This window comes from Molothrus ater, chromosome 1 (genome assembly GCF_012460135.2).
Source record: "Molothrus ater isolate BHLD 08-10-18 breed brown headed cowbird chromosome 1, BPBGC_Mater_1.1, whole genome shotgun sequence".
Lineage (NCBI taxonomy): Eukaryota > Metazoa > Chordata > Aves > Passeriformes > Icteridae > Molothrus > Molothrus ater.
Window position 1 is genome coordinate 134,493,955 of NC_050478.2, and position 18,838 is coordinate 134,512,792.

Sequence of the window (18,838 nt, forward strand, 5' to 3'; positions counted from 1 at the left end):
TTGGTGTGAACGTCACCAGTTGTTATGCCAGAGTCTCTGTGTGAGTAAAACATCCAAAGATTTTGAGGACACTCTTACTCTTTTTCTTACTGTTCAAAACTTATATTCAAATCTGCACTCATCTGGAACAGTAATTTTAAAGGTCTTAAAAATCCATAAAGACAATTCAATCAAAATTATTCCAAACTATGAAAATATTAAGAAATGCAGGTCTTTAACTATAATGAGGGTGTACAAGCTCATGTAACTGGATGAATTGATTGCTTCTCAGTTTATCAGTTATAATACAGAAAATTTCTCTCAAAATCTGAGGTCCCGTAAATACCCTTTCTTATGATATATATAACAAATTGATCTCAAAATAGTGTTATAGTCCCTACAGAGGGTAAAGAAGGGACTACTTCTTTAAAATATGTTCATTTCATTTTTGATGGCCTGATATAAAATACATGTGATGCAAATAAATTCTGCATTTAACAAGACAATTGAATTTTTTTTTAAATTACTAACAATAGCATAATTGTGATTATGTGTTGAATGTAATACTAACTCCCATATTACTATCCCTTAAACTTCCAAAGACATGGCTTTAGGGTTTTTTTTAATGACTTTGATTCTGTTGGTATATGTTAAATAGTTTTAAGGTTTTGGTTTTTTTCTTTAAAGATTTATTTGACTTTCAGAATTGAAAATTCTGTTGCATCTCCATGTTAATGTTCTCTATCCAGTGCATATACTTTGATATTGCCTTGCTCAATATTCCTTAATTAAATCTGCACTGGATTAAATTCTGTACTTCCAGTTTTTCCTGTTTAGTTTGTTGTATTTATGTTGAATATTGTGAGGGTCATTCCTTCTTTATCCATCCTACCAGAAAGAACAGCTACGATCATGTAGAATTACTGTACTGCTAACTAGAAATCTGTAGACTCCATGGTGTAATAGTAACAAGAATTTTAAAATATCATATTCACAAGCACAGATAGATATTTTTGTAAAGCATAAATAGCAATTTCAGAATGATTGGCTGATCAAGTTTTGTTTGGTTGGGTTTTTTTCCTGTGTGATTAGCTGGAGAGAAGGTTGTTTCTCATGACCTCATAAGTTGGTAGTCTAGACTTAAGGGCTAGACAAGAATATTTTGCTGAAAACTAGCTGCTAAGCTCAAACAGCTGTGGGCTATACATTAGGAGAAATGTGTTACCCCTGGGAAGTAATATCTGACATCACCACCAAATGGCATAAAAAAACTTTGATTTGAGGTTAAAAACTTTCCAACACGAGCTACTGCAAACTGATTCCTTTGCTCCCTTTAAAATCAAGATGTGATCTGGAATCATATGCCTCAATAAAAATGTCATACCTATTAAAATAATTACTTTAGTCTGCAGTATTCCTTGAAATACTGTTATTAACTTTAAATTATAAATGTCACAAGTCTTAAAATTGTGAATGAAATAAATGCCTTATTAAATCACATGACAACCATTTGGCAAGTTTAAGATTTCCGTACATAATCCATCTTTTTTTTTCTTATAAAGTATGTGGTTTTTCATAAAATTCTCAGAAATTCAAATATCATTTTTGCTGTTTTAGAGTTGTCTTACTATTCAAAAGTGTTTCTGAAGGTGGTTAAAAGAAAAAGTATTTCTTTTTAAAGTCAAAGTGTATTATCTATTTAAATTATTTGGAGAGAAGCCTAAATAGAGTGAGCAAAAATTAAAACATTCATCTTGTTTCCAGACGTGAAGCTATAAGTGAAGCTTCTTATCTTTTTGTCCATGAAAAATAAATGTTGCTGATACGTGTAGAGAGGGGCAGGCATTTTCAGTACACTCATTTCAAGTCATTCAGTATGCCATTTAGGGTCATGATCAGTATCTGTCTGGGATGGCCTGATGACTTGCAGGTAGAGAAACTATGAGTTGGATAGTAATTTCATAAAACTCAGTATATTTTGACGAATAATATATTTGAATGAAGAAAAATGTTTTAAGACTGCTCAACAGAGTTTTAGTTTTTCACTTGAAGAAAATATGCCAATCATGGCAGGGGGGTGATGGGGTATGTGTGCTGTATACATGCCCAAAACTTGAGGTCCAGTTTTAGTAGCTGCTGTACATCCCAAAGGACATTAGAAAAAGTTGGGATTGTCCTGTCTCTAATGAATATGATATTACTTGATCTAAAAATTTGGTCAGTAGTAAGTAGCAGGTATGCTACATATGTGCCTGTGTGAATTGATAACTATATATTCAAAATATACATTGAAAATCTATTGACTGATGATGATCTTATAAGGAACAAGATCTTTTTTCATTTTTTTGTACGAGAGAAAATGTCCTGTTATCAGAACTCAATTGGTAAATAATTCGCTTTGGACTATTTCTCATCTGACATGATGGTGGCCTAAGCATCCTTTGAAGGATTTATTAGAATTTTTTTCCAAAAAGGAAGATTTTAGATAATGAAAACTAATTATTTTCCTTGGTTTTCGGTAGTCATTCTTTATACCCTTTATAAGCACTGCCTGGTTGGTAACTGGAACAGGCTCCCCAGGGAAGTGGTCACAGCGCCAGCCTGACTGAGTTCAAGAGGCACTTGGACAATGCTCTCAGGCACACAGTGTGACTCTTGGGGTGTCCTGGGCGGGGCCAAGAGTTGGACTCAGTCATTCTGATAGGTTCCTTCCAACTCAGCATATTCTGTGATTCTATGATTCAATGATTTAATAACATCAGACAGGTATGTCAGGTCACTTTTTCATTCCCCTTTCACTGTTGGGTTTGTACAGCTTACAGCTGGTTTTGTTGTGTATGTTTCCTGTAGTAGGTTTGTATATTACATCCAGCTGCTGTATTTTTAAAGGTCCACCTGACAGGATACCACCACCAACAAGACCTCTGCCAACAGTGCCCCCACATCGTTCAGTCCCTCCAGCAGACCCACGAAAGAATGACAGGCAACCTAAACCTCCCCGGCCACCCACTGGTGACAAACCTTCCTATCCCGGAGCCAAGCCTAACATCTGTGATGGGAACTTCAACACTCTGGCTATTCTTCGCCGGGAAATGTTTGTTTTTAAGGTAGGAGGCTGTGAATTTTTCAGTGTTACATCAAATGTCTACTTTTTTTTTTTATAAAGCAAACTTTCATTCGTCATGACTCTACATTCCCAGCCTGCTCACAGTTAGAAAGTTCAAGAAAAAAATTTAAAAATAAACATACACATGGCTTAAACATCTAGCAGGGGACGGCTGTAATGTTCTATTTTAAGAAAATACCCATGTCAGCAGAAACTGTAATGCCTCAAAATGTATGGGTAAATAAATACTGCATGTTATGGAAAGATAAAAAGTGTAAATCAATTCATGAATAATAGGGATGGTTTTGTTGGAAATACAGCCACATGCCATCATACAGTAGATACTGTTAATTCAGTACTTGTTTTTTTTTCATGGAACTATAATTTTAACTTTATGATTAGATCTGTAATTTACAAAGGAAGTTTGTCATTGTGTTGTGGTTGCATTGAAACCACAATATCTTACTAAAGGTCTTTGCCACAAAATTCTTACTGCAAATGTGCCATTATTTATGTCCATTCATCTTCTTGCTCTGAGCTGATAATGTGGTGTATATACAATAAATTGAAATAAACAAATTGGACTGAAAGGCAGTCTTTTAATAGAAGCACTTTGCTGAGACTCATGGACATCAAAGGTATCTTTAGGAGGATGATTTGCAGTATGGTTTCCAGAAGGCATTGAATGTTGGAGAAAAAATTACAGAATCATTATTGCTCAGTCTCTTAAACTGATTTCCTGTCAGGTAATCTTGTGCAAAAGATTCAGAAAAAAGCAAGAAGATAATCTGTTTTTTTTTTAAAGTAATAATGTGCCACATTTGCTTAAGCAATAGGAAGTGTGAGATCTTTGTTTTGTAAATGTGTGATAGGATCCTTTTTATCTTCTGTATTATAGGTAGAGAAGAAGGGCCTTTCATGTTACTAGATAAGCATTTTCTCTTCAGCACTAGTGTAAGTGCAAGGGAAAAACAATGTATTTGTCCCAAAACATGAAACTCTCTGTTCAATTTTGTTTCCTTTTCTGATAGGACTCATTTCTCCCGTATGTGTTTTCTTTTTATATAGTCCATTTTACCAGATAAACCTTATTAGCAATGCTACCCAGGCTTTCACTTTCTTTAGCATATCTAAAAAACATGTACAAGTAGTTTTATTTATTCATTCAAAATTATTGAGCTAACTTCACAATCCAATGGACAGGAAATATTTTTCCCATAAACAGCTAAGGATTTTTGCAGCCTAGGGCTGTCAGCCCATTCCATTTGAATAGATGGTATATGGTGAAACACTGGGAGGTCCTGAACCATCAGTCTTTTATGACTAAAACTCAAAGGTTGAGGAAGAACCTAATTTTCTAACTTGACATTAAACAGGATATTAAAATACCTACTTCAATCTCATGTCATCCACCTCAAGAGCAATAGAACATATTCTCATTTAGTTTAGACATAAATCAATGAACTGAGAAATTCTGTTCCACTAATACAAAATTTCCTGTCTAGGCAAGCCTGTGTTCCTGGATAAATATATTCAGCACCATTAATAATCACTCTTATCTCGTCTGATTGAAAACAAATTAAGTTTTCTTCAAAGATGTTTACTGCTTACTGCCTAACACCACATATTTACTATAAAGTGTGTATGCTTGCTAGTGTGCTGACCGCATTTATGTTCCAGAATCAAAAGTCCTTTCATGATGATTCCAATGAGGAAATATGATAAAAGTCTCTCAGAGAAAAGTGACCAGTAACAGAATGCTTCCAGATTTCATGTATACAGTCTGACTTCCCAGATGAAGTCACTGCAATCATAAAAGCAACGTGCTAGGAAGGGAAGTAAGAGGTCACCTTTGTTGAGCTTAGTTTCTTTAGGGTCCTGCAGTTTGCCTTTTCTCCTCAGGATGCCTAGGAACATAACAAGGCGTGCCTTGGGGTAGGGTGCTAAGCAATGGAATTCGCCTAAGTATAGGGATTTTGACTTTGTAGAATGAGTGTCTTTGAAGGCCTGACTTAGTGATCCTTAAGTGTTTTCATCGTAAATTAATTTGCTAGTGAAGATTTTTGTCTGATAAAGGATTTTTATTAACTGTTTGGGATTTTTTGAGGGGGTATCAGGGGATGATTTTAAGGGAGTACTATAAAAGGGGCAGAAAAGAGTTAGAAAAGTCAACTTTGTAGAATCCTGGGGTGTGAGACAGGTTATAAGGAAAAGCTCAGTGTGTCTGAATATAGCAGAAAAAGGGCAGGAATTAGTTCTTAGGAGGTGAAATAGGGACTGAACACAGGGAAATCACCCAGCAAAGGAGGAAACCAAGCTGGAGGTTTTGTCACAAAAAAAATAACCCAAGCCTCTCTTCCCTTGCTCCTTAATGATAGTGCAAGGGAAGACTGGGAGGGCATGAGTGATGGGCTGGGAGCCAAGTACAGAAAGGTGGAGAACGGGGGATTGATGACAGTACTGTACCAGGTGGAAACAATTAAAGAAGAATTATGACCTTCATTGGAAGAATTATTGCTGGATAGTTCCCAGATGAATTAAATGAATACAGTTGGAGACTAATCAAATTAAAACCTTTTCTTTCTTTGTCTTTATCCAGAGGTCTGTAATTATTGTGTAGTGGCAGATTTTACTGCATCCTGAATGGAATATATGCCATGTACTGATTTCAAATTGAAAATAGCCTTTTTTTTTTCCTTATGGGCAAGTCTCAAATTCTGGAGCTCAATTTGTTTAAATAATTCTTGAAATTGCTTGGGAACTTTAGCACTTTTGAATAATTAAATTCTAATTTAAACATAAAACTGAAGCCTAAAATCTAACATGTTGAGGTACACTGTTGATTTTCATAGTAGATGACAAACATTACTAATTTCAAGATTGTTTTCTCTTTGCTGTTGGGCTACTCGGCATATATAAGAGCATCAGAATATTAGAAACAATTTCTATATTTAGTCAAATTAATGATCTTTGGTTTTAAGACTATATGGCATTCTCAAATGGATATATCCAGGGTAAAACTGAATCACACTAAATTTAAGGAGAAAATGCAATTTACAGTGATCCATCCCTTTTTATTGCTTTGCCATTACTTTGGCAAAGTAACAATCTTAAAAACACTTGATAAAATTTCTAGGATCATAGAGATGAAAAACAGGGGAACTCTTTTTGATCTAACATAAATATTAAATGCAAAAGTGAAGCAATCAACTTACTAAAGATTCCCCAATGATCACCAAAAAAAATATAATTTTACAGATCAGTTTTTTTTTTTGTAGGAATTATTGGATTTTAAAGAAAAGGTAATTATTTTACGCCAAATATACACATATCAATATCACTGACATATAAATGTATTGTCCCGAGAGGATTTCTTCCAGAATTCTTTAAATTAGATGCCCTTAAAATGTCCCTGCCAGCTGTAAGGTTTGGGGACACAGTATGCTATGCAATGAAAATGTTTGTTAAAATCAATACATCATAACTATTGGTTTCGTTGTCACCAACTGATAAATACTGCTGTTATTTGATTCATGCTTGAATTGGTATAAGGAACTATCAGGGCAGGAGAATTTCTATGTCAAAATTCATGTGTGCCAAGTTTTTAATCTTTGGATAGCTTCTTAGCTTCTGTATTTATACTCCGTACAATTACTATTTTGCTGTCACACTCATTTCCAGCCTTTTCTTCTGTTTAGTTAGAAGTCCCCTGGGACACAGAAAAATGGCTGAAAATGGTGAAAAAAAAAAAAGGTCTTTCTTTTCTGGGCAAGCTATGCAAAGTGTCTGCCTTTAATGAAATTAAAGTAGTACGACAGTGTCTGCCTTTAATGAAAATCCTCTCAGCCATTGTGTGTAGCAATATGTGGTATCCAACAATACTGTCTTCTTAATGTCTCCTGAGAGTACCTCCAGGGCTAGTGCATCATGAAAAGAAACCCCATTGTCTAAGGTCTGCAGAAAAAATCCATCAGTGAAGAAGTTTGCACCATGCACTTCAACTTTCTTCTTTGTGTCCTGGGCAATTCACACTTTGTTCCAAGGCAACAAAATTACCTGTAGCTCTTCTTCATCAAATGGTGTGACTGCTGGCAATATCCTTTTCCTTTACGTTCTTTTCAGTCTCACAGATTTAAAAAAATCTTGCTTTCTCGAGCAAGATGAATCTCAAAAAGTAAGCATATGTAGAATTTGTCCTTCATAAGCATCAAATTAGAGGGACAAATTACTGTCCTTTTTTTATGTGACACAGGTTTTTGTTTCACAGAAGAACATTTCACAGAGCTTGCACTGGTCCTTTGTTAAACGCTAAATCCCTAGGAAACCAATGCATCCTGTATAATCTCTAATGGTTTTAGTATTCATGTTGGAAAAGTTAACTCCTTGGAGAACAGCATTTTTTAACTACTTTCATATACTGTGGTGTATGTGGACATGTAATTTAAGTATTAGATAAAGAATTTTGTCCAGCAGAAAAATAGAATTTACAGCTCAGAGGAATGTCTTCTGAACACTGCAGATGGTAGAATATAGAACTAGTTTGAGGAAGGCCTTAACGGGCTGTAGTATTTTCTCCACAACTTGCAGAAATTTGTTTTCTGACTCTTGATCTGCTAAGAACCATTGTAAAAACATTTATGACATGCCAAACAAGCCAAGGAAATCAGGCTGTAATTACTCCTTGGCATTAGTTTAGACTGTGATTTCTTTCATACGTAACAGTATAGATTCCATTTAATATCCCTCTTAGAACTGTGTATTTATATAGAGTATGCCATTAAACACAAAAGGAAAAAAACCTGTTTCTTGATATGTGGTAAACACACGAGAAACTTTTAAAGCATTTTAGCATTGGCTATTTAATCTAATTAAAAATCTGTGAGACAGAAGGAAAATAATACTAATAAAAGCAGAGGCAAAGAAATAGCTATAGTATGAGACTTGATTTCACTGTATTTGAAAGCAGACTTTTTTTTCAGAACTCTTTTGGTCTGTTTGTGTAGCTGTTTTTTGTCGTGTCATGCTGTGGGTATCTGAGCTGTCAACTGCTGCCTGGGAAAGTTCAGCAGAGGATCCTGAGGAAGTTGGCACTTTGTGATCTGAGAGGGAAAACCACTTAACATCTTAGCTGTTAAAGACTTGGAACCGTGGTTCAGAAGTAGCTATGTCTGCAGAGAGCAGACCCCTTTTATCTTATTTTTTGTATCACGTTGGGAAGAACAGCTTGATGGAGTTTGCCAATTTTGAACTAATCAGGGAAGGAGAGCTGCTTTTAATTCAGGTAATTCAGTTTATATGTTGAAACGAAAAGCAGCAAAAACTCAGTGGGGATTTCAATGTATTATAATATACCAAGCTAACTGGAAATGTACAGCATGGTTGTTTTATGAAACAAAACCAAATTGTAGGATGTCATGAGGACACAAGCAGGGACATGCTGGGATGCTAAAAAGTCATAGCTTGTCTGTTTTTGAAAATTGAATACTTTCACTGGCAGATGTAAAAATATTCTCCAAATGTTACCTCAGCCTTTCAATCTGCTTCAAAGCTAGGAAAGGTTTCTAGCTAACACATTTCACAGGCTTAAAATGGGAAGTACAATCTGTTCCTTACAGTGTGGAAAGTGGGTAGTATATTCCATCCAGCTGCAGAGCAATTTAGACAAGAATGTAATCACCTGGGTGATAATTGTACCAGAATAGCTTTGTTTAAAATCCTTCTACCATCTCTCTTTTTAAAAAGTTGTCTTGAACTTTATTACACAGTTTGAAAGATGGCAGCCTAGTCATAGGAATACTTATTATCTAGCACCTACATGCATATCTGTATATATAAATGTAAATTTTATGTATAGAAAGTTCTAAAAAAATCCTAACTCTATTTTTAGGGTTTTATTTACAAAGGTATCAATAAAATTGATATATATCTTATTGAAACTTACAAGCAACTTGAACTGATTAATAGTCTGTACTATCTGCCTAGTAAAATTCCCATTAGTCATGTAGTAGCCCATTAAGAAGTATAACCTTACCAGGATGTATGACTCAGTATCTTCCACAGGGCTGTAGATTTGTCAGGAGAGGGAGTACTGTTTTTTTTCCAAAAGGCCATGTTTTCATTGGCAAACAGTGTGGTGTAAAAGGATTTAATCAGTAGTAGAGCAGATGGTACTGAGTTCCTCTCATGTCCATCATATGTGCTTTGCTTTTAATTAGATACAGTTTGTCCTCTGAGGCCAAACAGTTGCACAATCCATGTGGTTCAGATTTTTCAGAAGGGTAGCTACCTCTTGGACACTGCTGTCTTTGACTGTGGCCCCCATGAGAGTGCACCACACCAGTGTTTCATCTAACGGCGGCTATTACCATCTTGTTAATATGTAATTGCTCACACCATCTTGACCCAAATAAACCCTCACATGCAAAATATATTATTATTTCTTCTCATACAACTTTTTGCATGACACAATTTACCTGTTGCTTGACTTCCTCCATACTACAAGTTTACATTGCAATACAGTTGAGGAAGATGAGCTAGATTTAACAGCGATGCTGAAGAATTGCCTTGAACTTAAAAGTTAATATTCTGAATTTTATTTTCCCTAAAAGAAAAGCAAGACAGATGATTTGTTTAATTTCAATTTAAACATGAGGAAAAATAATTGTGCCTTCTACGACTTTTTGTAGCAACAGAAATATGAGCACTAAAATATCATAGCCTCCCAAAATGTTTCTGTCACTTATTTTTCCCACTTAACTCCAAAGGAAGTTTCAAGTATTTCTACATACTCCCCTAAAACCCCTAGAGATCCTTTCCAACCTCAGCCATTCTGTGATTCTGTTAGTGTGCTGAAATTTGACTGTTTCACCCATTTATTTCCCAGTAGCATTTGCTCCATCTCCTTTGGAATATGACTGTCAGAGGCAATAGCTAGTGAGATTTGGTCAGGAGACTGTTTTGTGACTTCATTCCAGCTCAGAAAAACAGATCAGGCACAGGAGATTGGGATGTGTGGCACCTGCTCACAAACACTAACAAGAGAAGTGCAGGGGAAGGAATGTCTACCCTTTCTATCTGTGAGACAGACGCTCTGCTGCCTCCCTCCCCTGGGTCACCTTTCAGAGGAAATCATCCTCCTTCCTAGGGTCAGGCTCTGAGCTAAAATACTTTATTCAGAGGCTGACTTGGTCCTGTCTCTTTGAAACTCTCACCATCTCATGATGAGCCATTAATACCCACAAGGTGCACTCGCTAACCCAGAGAGTCCTCACAGATAAAAAGGAGCACTTCAGACTCTTCAAGGGTTTTCACAGAGTTGGACAGTCTGAGTTTAACACGAATACTGGAGTGAATTGTGTGAATTATTATACAAAGGGGTTGCAGGCTCTGGGATAATATTTAAAAATTCTGGGCAGTTAAGTGTGAATCTAAACAAATTCTGATTTCTGATTTAGTGTTGATCTAATAAATACTGGAAATGTAATACTAAATATTTGCAAACCATTGGCCACAATTCAAAAAATTACTCATTCTTTAGAAGCATTTTTTAAAGTCGAGGGGAACTGGGGGAATCTGAGGCTCTCTGGTATTCCTTTACACAAAAGGATAGAGTGGGTCAAACTTTTATGTATTCTTAGAAAAGTACTTGTTAGTTGAATAAATAAATAGAATTGCTACTTTTTCTCTCTCCAAAAAAATAATCCTCCAACAAATGATAGTGTACTTATATGGTGTAACTTGTGCATTTAGAAATGCTATTTTTATTAGTTGTTGAAAATAACAGTTCCTTTTTTCCTGCCCATATGACAAATTTGTTCTAAAATCTACTTGATCATTAAAAATTGTGTTTTCGATCAGAAGTTCTACATACCACCAAATGTAAGGAATACTGAACATTTATGGTTCTGCATAAAACTATGGATAAGAGAAAGACATTAAAAATACAGATAAGCAAATGCATGTGAAAAGACTAATTTGCTAAATTTATTTCTTGTGCATAAGTCAACAACAGGCAGAAAATCTCAGTGAGGAAAATAAATGCCCTTAATGGACATTCACACTTGAGAAAGAGCTAATGATGTCAAATAAAGTGGAAAGATGTAATCCTGGCCGTTTTCCTGCTCATAGTTACAATATTTGTTTCCTAAAGTCAGGGAATCCTATCCTATGACCCTATTATGTTTTTACTTGTTATTTTAATACAGTAAACATAAATAATCAAAAGATTTAACTGAATTCTAATGTATAAAAGGTATTTAGTTTTATAAAAGCTCCCTTTTTTCAGAGGCTTAGTGTTTAGGTGTACTGATTAAAAATATTTCATTAGCAAGAGAATAGAAAAAAACATTATTGACAAAAAATAATTGCATAAACTCGCAGCAAGGTATAATCTAAAATTACATGGAGGCATATCTTCAATTTTGTGCCACCAGCAAGCGTTATCTTGTAATATTAACAATACATTTTAACTGAAGCTACATCTTAATAGAACCAAAGGGAGTAATTGCAGAAACACTTCAAGCACAAGGCTCAATTAAAATTTCTTGTTATATAAAATTGTGGCCTTTCAGCTAATTTAGGTAAATGTTTTGGAAAACAATTTGAATGGCTTGTAATTTAAGCTTTTTCAAGCAGTGGTATTATTTGCTTATATTTTCTTAATCTTCATTTACATCCAAAGCTTTCTATTCTACCAGTATTTGTAAATTCATAATTTCTTTGATTCTTTTTTTTGTCCCTTTCAAGGGGTTGAAGGTCCACAATGTAAAAATTTAGCAGGGTTTTAAATGCAGATAAACTAATCTCATTTGTTCCTCTGAATGAGCCATTTCCTATGCAAAATATTGCACTACTACAGTTGAGGTCTTAAATAATGTAAAGCACATATCTGTTTATTTTTTCAACAACTTAGTGAAACACTATTCACACTCTTGACAATCTATTAAAAAATATCGAAAATTTATAACATTTGTTTTCTTAAATGTTGCATTTCCTTCTTTTTTATAAGCTATAGCTTGAATATATATTTCAAGTGTTGCTTTCCTTGCCTATTGATCAAAAACTTGGCCCACTTGAAAGTAATGGTAAAAAACTCCAGTGACTATAATACACTGGTGATTTCACTTGGTTTTAATTACCTTTGGTATAATGAGGGACTATCTATTATGAGTAATACATATTAGGGAAAATCACAAAAGAAACAACAGATAAGCTTGTAATGCCAAGTGTATGAAATAAAAAAAATTTCTATGCAAAATCAAATTTGATTATGCTACATTTCCAGTCAATAAATCAAAACTACACAGAGACCATTTTAATTCATTATCTGACATATCTGTCTAATGAAAATATCTTTACCAAGGAGAATAGGCTGTATTAGGTCAAAGGTTATACTTAATAATGGCCGAGTTCAATCCTTTCCCATTCTCTGTAAGACTGCACCAGCATTTCTTCTCAGTCTTATCATGATGTAGCCTTTAATTTTGTGTTGGAGTGATTTTTGGCCAGCCTTTTATAATAGCCACAGTCATTTGCTGCTTGAAATTGTACATTCCCAACTTATCTGTAATCAAAAGTGGTTTATGACATTACATATTCACAAAAGTGGTTTATGACATTACATAAAAAATTCCTTCACTTTCTACAAGATCTAATCCCTGTATCTGGGTGACAGAGGCAGTGAGAAGAGACAATTGAATATCTATAATTTTAATATTTGTTTTGTCATGACAGGTATTATTGTTGGCTGTGGTTTTCTGGATGTGTCACTCTTAATGGCCTGTTTTGCTCATTGGCCATTGCTGTCAGCCTCAAAGCTGAAACACTCTAGAAATTATCACTGTTCACCCACTGATTAGTGTGGGATCTTCTACAGTCATTTTTGTAACACTACCACCTCAACCAGGGAGAATATTTACTTAGCCTTGCCCCATACCTTTTGGAGTTGGATTTGGTACCTGGATTTTTTTTCTTTTTTGTTGTCAGCACAATATCAGAGAACAAGCATTAAAATGAGAACAAAAAGCATGTATTAGCCTCTTATCTTGCAGAGGCTTGAATACAAAATAACCCTCATGCACTCACCTACAGGACAAAGGAGCACATTTCTCAAAGGAGAGAAAGGACCTTAGCACATGAGCTACCAGGGCTCATTGACAGCTTGGAACTACATTGGAAGGGGAAAAGGGACAAAACCAGTGATAAACAATGGACAGTGATAAATAGTGGGATGGCATGCCAAAACTTGACAAACTGAGAGCTAGTGAGAATCCTCGGGGCTGAAGCTGCCCAGAAATGTGGGGGACAATAAAAAGAGACTATAGTAAATGGGGTTACATCAGGCTGGTGGTCAGTCACTAGTGGGGTTCACATGACTACATCTTAAGGCCAGCTCTCTTCTACACTTTCACAAACAACTTGGATGCAGAACTTGAAGGGATGCTAAGTTTGCCAATGGCACTGTATTGGGAGGAGCTGATAACTCCATTGAGGACTGAGAAGCCCTGCAGATATGTCAACAAATTAGAGGGTTGGGCAATCACCAACCATATGAAGTTCAGCAAGAGAAAGGGCTGGATTCTGCACCTGGGACCTGGGCAAACTAGGATGTACAGACAGATTTGAGAACAAGATACTGGAGAGACTGCCATGGAAAGAGTTTTGGGGGTCCTGGTTGATGGAAAGCTGAATCTCAGCCAGCTGTGCCCTGACAGTCAGGAGGACCAACCCTGTCCTGGGGTGCATCAGGCACAGCATCACCAGCCAGGCAAGGGAGGGAATTGTCCCACTCTGCTCTGCACTGGGGCACTTTCAGTGTCCACTTGTTATAGGCATGCATATGTAGACAGAGGTGGCATGACCCTGAAATGAGTAGTGTGAGTACTGTAGGTCCTCTTTGATTTTCCTTCAAACAGTGTATTAAAGAGTGAGATATCATCTTGAGAACCTCATCCTGGTTAGAACAGCTTCAGTATCTTGTTTATGTATGAACTGTCCTAAACTACTGGAAACAGGAGGAAATATTTTAATTACTCCCTCTTGCTTTCACCTGTCCTTCTGACATGACTCATCATGCACTCTTAAATTCTTCTGGTTTCCTCAGAGATTTCATGCAATGTGCAGTGTGGAGAAGGCAGAGAGACAGGGTAAGTGGTAGCGTGAGGACATACTGCATCTGCATGTAGGATCACATTGAATGGCATATATGTGCTAAACCATGAAATTTGGTTTCATGGATTGTGAAGATTCAAGGGAGGGACATGATTATTTTAGATCTCCAGAGACATAATAAATGTCAATATAAGGGTTAGTGACACAGCTGATTTCACATGTTGTATTTTTACTGCATGTTTCATTTATTCATTAAATGTTTTATTTTTTCCCCTTACTTCCTTCTAAATGTTTTCCTATTATTAGTTATAGAATCATAGAATCATAATTGTTTGAGTTGAAAGAAACCTTCAAAGATCATCTATTCCAACTTCCCTGCCATGGGCTGGGACATACATTTGCATATGGAAATAAACATATCTGCATATGAATATGAATTTATGGATGTGACAGAAATATGAAAATACAAGTGATATAGTGATAAATAATAATAATTCTTTCTAGTAAAAAGGTCAGTGCTTAAAGGAAATTAAATCTTTCATTACATCTAGAAAAGAATGTTTGGAGTACTAATTTCTGTGGTCCTACAGTATCAATGATAGACTTGTTTGATTTTGGATAATCCTGGTACACATAGTTTGTCACTGCCTCATCTTCAAAAGCTTTTGGCCAACAAGAGTGAATGATAATGACTTCTATTTTATTTTGACATGAAAACAGATTTAGAAGCTTCGTTTAGCTGAAAACTATGCTAAGTGATCTCATAGATATGCTGTAGATCACAAGTCACAATCTTATTCATGCAGATGCACATTATTTTTTTACCAGGTGAATCCTTCTCTATTCTATTTGGAGTTTTTTAATCTTCATGCTTTGCCACGAATATCTATCTGGATTAACGAAACTATAAATAAGTATGATTTTGGCTTATTCATAATTTCTCCATTTGAATTTTGTCAGTGTTTTTGCTGTCTGTCTCTGGAAATTTTTGGTGAAAAAGGTCATACCCTCTCTTGTTTTATCTGTAACTTTTGTTTATCACAGCCTCCATTCCCTGCTCATTTAACACCCCATATATTTTGTGGGTGTAAATTAAGAAAGATAGTTGAATTTGCTCTAATGTGACCTTTTTGTTTATCAGAGAGTGCTTGAGTCATTACAGAGAGCCTGATGACTCAGACGTATTTGTTATAGTTTTTAAAATAATCTGCTCACCTCTGGCAGACAGTGAAGCATCATACTGTAAGTGATGGAGTAATAAGGGTAGACAAGTAGGGAAAAAACCCAAATTATTCTGATTTCATTGCAGAGGATGGTCAGTATTGTTTGAAGAAAGCTAAGTCTGTCCTGAATGATTTTCCCAGGTTTATATGTGAAGTTACAGAAGAAATGTATGCACACAAACCCCACTATTCTTCTCTTTTCATGGACCAGGATGGATAGAAAAATAAACTATGAACAACTCTGGAAAAAAATCCTTAAATTTTCTATAGTATCCTAGGTGGTACACTTGTTCTTCTTCAGGAAGGAAATTTCTGTTTCTGTGCTATTGTTGGTAAGGCAATATAGTTTTGTGATAGGAAATACTGTTTTGTGATAGGGAAAAGAATCTTGAAAATGCTGTTATGCTCATACTCGCTCTATTCCTAGAAAATTTCACGTTTTGAAATCTTTTTGACAGTTTCATTAAAGAGAAAAAGGTAGTCCACAGTTATTGATCTTTTTTTAATGAAATGGCAAAAGAGGTTGCAAAAGGATAGAAGAAAAGTGAAGTGTATGACATATTATATCAAAGATTATTTGGGTGATGGAGAGAGTTGTACAATTAGTGTTACTGAGCTTTCAAATAGATTAGAGGCTCATATGTTTTTCAGACTTAAGCTATCAAACTGTCATAGAAAATAATGGGTTATCTAGTTTCCCCAAAGAGTGCATCAAAAGTAGAATGTGTTATTGGAAGAGAAATATCAATAAGTAGGTGTTGGTCAATGCAAAAGGAGATTTGACTCATTCAAATGATGTTCATGACATGTCCCATGATATTTCAAAGAACCACGATCATGTGTTGACATAACCTATATAAATGCAGACCTCTGAGAAGCCAATCTACATTCCAAATTGGTGTTTTCCAGTATTATTTATAAAGAGAAAAGGATAGCTACTACAAAGCTCATACCATAATGCAACTACATTTTCACCCCTTTTCATTGTTTATTCCCTTCTATATACCTGCCTGATTTTAAAGATGATGTATCAAAGATCCCTTGTTTGTATCATATGACATAGACAGATGCATGTATTTGTGAAATTGTGGGTTTTTTTTACACTTGACTCATCTTCGTTAGAATATTTACAGATTCTCACCAAGAAAACTGGTATATTTTTTTTTAGTAATAAAAAATGCCCAATTTTCTTATCTTTCCATGATGCAGAACACAACACTGCTCCATGAATTCATGGAACTCATTGCTTTTATGTTAACTCCCTGTGGGAAAGGGCAACAGAAGTGGATTCAAGAAAATTTACAGATGGTTCTGTAGTCTCAAAGTGCAATCACTACTGAGGAAATAAACACTTAGCTGCTCTGTAAAGGCCTAATGTTCATTGTATGGATGAAAGGTTTTGTGCAGTACTTCATGGCCTTGTGCTGATACCTACAGAGCATTAGGGGGAATTCGAACATTCTGGAGATTCCTGGCTGCAAGCTTAGATTTGATGTCATTGCAGGTCTTTATTTTGCTTCTTTTATGTCTGTCTATTTGTTTCTTCTTATTGGATCATAACCATGTGGCAGTGGGAACATTTTATAATGTCTCAGTCAGTTTAGTTATCTGGGCAAAATCAGAATGAATTAAAATGTTCAATTCAGTTAGGAATACAGAAACCCATCCAAATAGATATTGTTTGGGGTTTTGTTTTTGTTGTTGTTTGTTGTTGTTGTTGTTATTTTTTTAAAAAATAGCATGTTCAGTTGGTAAAGATAAAACATTAATTACCAGAGTTGTCACCATTTATATATATATTGTGGGACAGATCAGAAAAAGCAAAATCATCTCCAGCTGCATCATAGTGCAAGGTCTATTACTGTCATACTTTTAATCTGAAGAGATACAGTGGACAAGTTCTCATGTGGAAGATTTTCCAGGAGGAGCCAAGTTCTCTTTCAAAATATATGATGGAGATATAGTACACGGTAACCACCCATAGAAGGCCCAAATCAACCCATGGTGTTGTTAGAGGTCTCAAATTTATGGAGTTTCATGTACAATGTGAGATCTAGTGTTATGCAGCCACTGGTGTTAGCCAAAAACTCCATAGCATGTTTTGTATGAATTCTGCAGAACAGATCTTCCTTGAGCTGAAAGTGTTTTATAAATACTTACAGCTTTTGATTACTTCAGGATGTTTTTGAAAGGTTAATGTATACAAAGAAAGAAATGCTAAAATGCCATTGGTACTGTCTGCACAGGAAAAATAGAGGACAGATGGATATGCATCAAAAAATAGATAAAAAGTTCACATATAATTTCATAGTGAAGAAATTATTAAAAATATTTGAATAAGACTGAAAGAATTAAAATAAGAGCTATAATCAAAGAATAATTTACTAATGAAAACAAATATAAAAAATGAGAATAGAGTATTAAAAAATTAAATATTAAACAAACTTACATCAAAGTATTTTTAAATTATTTACTTCCATAGAACACCAAATATTAAGAGCAGTTTTAAGAGATGTTTATTTTAGAATTTTTTTTCTATATAAAGTAATATAAATTTGCTAATTAGAAATGTAGAGAATAATTTTTTTTTAATAAAGAGTTTTCATCTGTGCTAGAAATTGGACTGGGCAACAGCAATCATATGACCTTTGTAACATAGATAAAAAGTAAGTTAGTTACTGCAGTTATTTTCTGCACTGAGGTGGACAGTGACAGGAAAGGGCAAGGATTTCAATCAAGTTATTTTCCAAACAAGAACTACAGCCATGCCTGTGGATGCCTCTGCAAGCAGGCTACATTCACTACCTTCATTGAAAGAGATACTTTCTCAGTCAGTTCACTCTGGATAATACCAAGACTGTTTATAAAAAAAAATGATAAATATTGGCCTTTGAGGATTTTTTTTACGCCTAGGGTCTAAATATTGGCCTTTGAGGATTTTTTTTACGCCTAGGGTCTACTTTTAAGAAATGCTTTTCTTTGTATGTCTTATACATTCAATATTCAAGGAATCATGTGAAGTATTTGAATACATAATAGTCAACCAAGTAGATGTCCAAAATAATTTCTGCACAGCAAATGACCAAATGGCACATGGTACTTGGCTGAATGTTTTGTTATATATTGTTTAGGAAGAGGTAGTGTAAGTTCACAATATTGTGTACTTTTTACATATTTGCCTTGTAATACACATGATAATTAGAGAACATACAACATATTACAACAAAAATAAGTATCACAAATACATTAAAGGCATGTTTTGAGGCATGTTTTGGTAGGCATGGTGGTATTCCATCAAAGGTTGGACTTAGATGATTTTAGATCTTAGAGATCTTTTCCAACCTTAATATTCCTATGATTCTACAGTTCTAAGAAAATTAATAGTTTTATATTCTTTTTATGTTTATGACGTTAGACAAAA

The 18,838-nt window shown here is 35.0% G+C and overlaps 1 protein-coding gene across 1 annotated transcript in view; it reads left to right on the forward strand.

Moving 5' to 3' along the window:
- MMP16 (matrix metallopeptidase 16) overlaps positions 1 to 18,838 on the forward strand; it is a 176,474-nt gene that overhangs the window by 119,938 nt on the left and 37,698 nt on the right. The window contains exon 6 of the mRNA XM_036402619.2: positions 2,869 to 3,086. Coding sequence (XP_036258512.1) covers positions 2,869 to 3,086 — 218 coding nt within the window. The remainder of the gene's footprint in view (positions 1 to 2,868; positions 3,087 to 18,838) is intronic.